Below are 4,393 nucleotides of genomic sequence, written 5' to 3'. Positions count from 1 at the left end.
ATCCTCATATGTTTTATACTAATCTTAAAAAATATTTTTTATTAGTTATAATTCTAATATTTCTTTCACTAACTTTTTAAATTTTTTTAATATTTATAATATTCACTTTTACTCCATCAAATTTATTATGTGATAAATAATTTCTGTGAACATTAAATACACCCCTAATTGTAATCATCTATTCATCTTGCACAAAAAAAAAAAAAAGGAAACCAGTCAACCCTTTTGACCGTCTTAAATTTCACCCCCTAAAAAACGTACTCCTCTCCTCTTACAGAAGCCTGTAGGCTGTAACCGTAGTAATACTCAAAAATCTGATTTAATTATATCCCTTAACCTCAAACCAAATCTTCCCTATAAAACCCTCTAACACTCCCTTTTTTCTTCTTCGTCGTCTCTCTGTCAGAGATTGAGATACCCATTTCTCGGTTAACTAGAGAGGGGAAAATTTTAGTGAGAGAAAATAATAAAAACTCATAAATATGAGAACTAGAAGAGGACTTTGTTATCCCAAACTTCATGCTTCTTCCACCACAATCACTCTTTCTATTCATGATGATAATAGTGTTCAGAAGATGAAGATGTTGAAGAATAATAATGGTTGTGGTGTTCGTGTTGTTAATGGCGATGTTGATAAAAAGAGATCGTCTTTTTTTTCGCCGGGAATCGAAAATGATACATTTAGATATGATAGTTGTAGCAATCGTTGCCGGAAAAGAGCGAAAGTGTCGCCGGAGTTAGCCGGAGGTTCTGACTTTTTCGACTCTTTACCGGACGAACTTGTCGTCTCTATTTTGTGCAAACTTAGTTCGTCTGCCACTTGTCCTTCTGATTTCATCAACGTTCTCATAACGTATGTATTCATTCCACTCTCTCCCTCTCTTTTTTCTATAATCTATATGTAAATTTTTCGATCTGAGGACTAATTGATTGATTGATTGTATAACAGATGTAAGAGATTCAACAGTTTAGGCCTTGATTCATTGGTGTTGTCTAAAGCTTCGCCAAAAACATTCGCTATTAAAGCAAAAAATTGGTCCGAATCTGCTCATCGTTTCCTAAAAATTTGCTCCGATGCCGGAAATGTTGATGCCTGCTACACTCTTGGCATGGTAATTACCTTTATTTCCCCCAATTAATCAACATAAAATCAGAGAAAAAATCCATTTCGATGTTCTTTGATCCCTAATTTTTAGATAAAATTAATTTGTTTCAATCGGACATTAAATTGTGCTGAATTAGCTACGAATTTTGCAGATTCGCTTCTATTGCTTACAAAACCGAGGAAGCGGAGCGTCATTAATGGCGAAAGCAGCGATTAACTCGCACGCGCAAGCCTTATACTCATTAGCAGTCATTCAATTTAACGGCAGTGGAGGATCAAAGAGCGACAAAGACTTACGCGCCGGAGTCGCGTTATGTGCGCGTGCCGCCTTCTTAGGCCACGTGGACGCACTCCGTGAACTCGGTCACTGTCTTCAAGACGGTTACGGTGTCCGTCAAAACGTCGCCGAAGGTCGTCGTTTCCTTGTTCAAGCAAACGCACGTGAGCTCGCCGCTGCTCTCACGTGTTCTTCACCTTCTCCCTGTTGGCCTACCCATCCACCAAACGGAAACCGCCTCGTGGCGTCCACCACCACCACCACAGCAATTGGTTGTCCGTTGTTGAGTGATTTTGGATTCAACGTTCCGGCTCCAGAAGCTCACCCCGCGAACCGGTTTTTAACCGAGTGGTTTAGTTCTCGGGCCGGAGATATAAAAACAGAACTAGGTTTAAGGCTTTGTTCTCATTCGGGTTGTGGTAGACCGGAGACGCGTAATCATGAGTTTAGACGGTGCTCTGTATGCGGAGCCGTTAACTACTGCTCACGTGCTTGTCAGGCGCTGGATTGGAAGTTGAGGCATAAAGGAGATTGTGCTCCCATGGCTAGATGGATTCAAGTTGATGAAGATAATGATAACATCAACCCCGGTAACGGAGTTGAAATAAACGCCATGGAAATTGATGGTGATAGATAACGGCCAATTTGTCCATTGACTGACGGCAATGGTGCTATATAGTTGGGCCTTGGGGTTCATTTGGGCCGGGTGGGTAGATCGAGGGTAAAAGTGGAAATTCTATTTTCTGGAAAATTAAAAATAAAAAAAAAATACTTTTATATTCTTTAAGGGTGCCATTGGATGTAATGAAACGGAGGAAAAGAAAGGAGAGGAACTTGGAGGAAGAAAAAATCTCTTATTTAGATGGCAAAATAAAAGGTAAGGAATTTAGAAGGGAGAGAATTGAAAGAATTTGATTGATATTAAAGTTTTAATCTCTCTAAAATTAGAAAAATTTGAAAGGAAGACTTTTATTTTCTTTTCTATTCCTTCCATTCACTCTTATACAAACAAGAGTTATTTTCTTTTTATTTTTCTTCTCTTTCTTTTCCTTTTCTTCCATTCCCTTTTCTCCTTTTCACTTAATGTAAAAGAAAATGAAAGTGGGAGGAAATGGTGATAGGAAATTAAACAATCAGAAAATATCCGAGATTTTTAAAAAATATTTCTTTGTATAGAGAGAGGAATTTGTACCCTTCAGCGGATCTAATGTACTTTTAATTAGTTAAAATCACTGCTTAATTACAAATTATGAATTAACAATTACTCACTTTGTGACATTGACATAGTATTGGTTACCATTTTCTTTCTATTCTATCGAATAATTTGCCACAATTTTATCATTTGATTAGTTTTCACTTAGATTATCATTCAACTATACTTAAATTATTTTCTCTTTGGCTTATTATTTTATATAAAATTGTTTGCAAATAAAAGTCTCCATGTTTATAATTTTTGCGAATTATAGTATTAAGGTTTAAGTTTTGCGAATTATAGTATTAAGGTTTAAGTTTTACGAATTATAACTTTCAACTTAAACATAGTGAACACCAATACAGTCAAGTAACTGGTTTCTGGTGAATTTTTCCCAATATACCCTTTGGCTGGCTCTTAACTCCCCTTGGCTTTTAAAATTAAAGGATATGCGGTCAAATGAATGAATATTATTGGTGTTTATTTTGATAAGTTGAAAATTATAATTTGCAGAAGTAAAATTTTAAGACTTTAATTGGAAAAAACTTAAAACTTAAAACTTAAAATTCATAATTTATAAATGATTCATTTATAAAAAATGTATCTAAAATTAGGGTATAAGAATTAGTTGGGGGATGTCACGTTGTAGTTAATGTTTAGCAATAGGAGAAATAGAAAGAAAAATAGTAGAAGCAGTATTAGGTAAGTGGATTGGGATGAATTACCAAACAGGAATTTTGCTTAAGCCTGCAATTTAACTTAGAGGGAAAGAGAAGTTGTAGTTCTCCTTACAATTCTTTGTTTAGCTTGATTGTTAAAAGAAGTTGGAAATTCCAAATGTTATAGAAACTTGCATTTATAAAAACAAAGGAAAGTAATGGAATGGAAACAATTGCGAAAATGAATTTATTTGTCATGGGTGGGACCTCCAAGTAAGAACTCAAGGGTTCTCTAAAATTATTTGGATTAATCGAAATTGAATATGATTCAATCAGATTTGACATAATTTGTATATGAAAATCAAATCAAAGTGTTTAGATATTTATATATGTTAATTAAGAATTAAAATTAACTCGATCTGAAATATTATACCGAACATTTGAATGGACACCTTGTCCATTGTAAAATGATATATAATCGATACTTTTTCTTGTACCATTTACATATTTGCTAGTATTAATCATCAAAATTAATTTTATATATTGCGAATTACGTGTAAGAAAGATATAGTTAAATAAAATCGTATTTGATTAATCGTATATAATCGTAATATTAACCTTTTATACATTTAGTTACATAAGTTGAATTATAAAAAATCAAAGTAAGATCGCATAAAAAGATAGAAATGATCATAGTAAAAATATTCAAGTAAGTATTTTTACTTTTTAATTTAGCTGTTGTTGATCGATGGATCACAAAAATTGTGAGGTTCTCATATGAAATAACTCAAATAAGGCCCACTTTGATGTATGAAAATATGATGAAGTTATTGGAATTAATCTAAAAATGGTAAATGTATCAAATTTGCCTGAGTTGGAGGGAGTATGAGTTTTGTGATCAAACAATAAGTGTAAGCAGCAAAATTGGGTGACATCCACTTATGAAAGTGAACAATAATGAAGGTAAAATAATTAAGCAAAAGAAAACAAGCTAAGGTATCCAATGAAATATAGTACTATCTATTTTCAAGGATTTTGCCATATTTTAAAATTTTTTTATCCATGCATTTAATTAATTTTTTCATTTTTAGAATTGACTCTTATCTTAGTTGGAGCAACTATCACTTTCTCATATAAGTTTATAGGTTTGATTATCACCT

The 4,393-nt window shown here is 33.3% G+C and overlaps 1 protein-coding gene across 1 annotated transcript; it reads left to right on the top strand.

Annotated features, from left to right (window-relative positions):
- Positions 1–290: 290 nt before the first annotated feature.
- On the top strand, positions 291–3,709 carry LOC130809243 (F-box protein At1g67340-like). The gene is made up of 3 exons (XM_057674931.1): positions 291–853; positions 950–1,112; positions 1,258–3,709. Exons 1-3 carry the CDS (start codon positions 483–485, stop codon positions 2,017–2,019), a joined length of 1,296 nt encoding a protein of 431 aa, XP_057530914.1. The 5' UTR covers positions 291–482; the 3' UTR covers positions 2,020–3,709.
- Positions 3,710–4,393: the final 684 nt, after the last annotated feature.

This window comes from Amaranthus tricolor, chromosome 3 (assembly GCF_026212465.1).
Source record: "Amaranthus tricolor cultivar Red isolate AtriRed21 chromosome 3, ASM2621246v1, whole genome shotgun sequence".
In the NCBI taxonomy this organism is placed as follows: Eukaryota; Viridiplantae; Streptophyta; class Magnoliopsida; order Caryophyllales; family Amaranthaceae; genus Amaranthus; species Amaranthus tricolor.
This window is presented reverse-complemented; position numbering and strand designations above follow the sequence as displayed.

Excerpts from the sequence above, each read along its gene's own strand:
- LOC130809243 (XM_057674931.1), top strand. The coding sequence starts at position 483 with ATGAGAACTAGAAGAGGACTTTGTTATCCCAAACTTCATGCTTCTTCC. Across the intron at positions 854-949 it reads TTCATCAACGTTCTCATAAC|ATGTAAGAGATTCAACAGTT; the intron begins GTATGTATTCAT and ends ATTGTATAACAG. Across the intron at positions 1,113-1,257 it reads CCTGCTACACTCTTGGCATG|ATTCGCTTCTATTGCTTACA; the intron begins GTAATTACCTTT and ends CGAATTTTGCAG.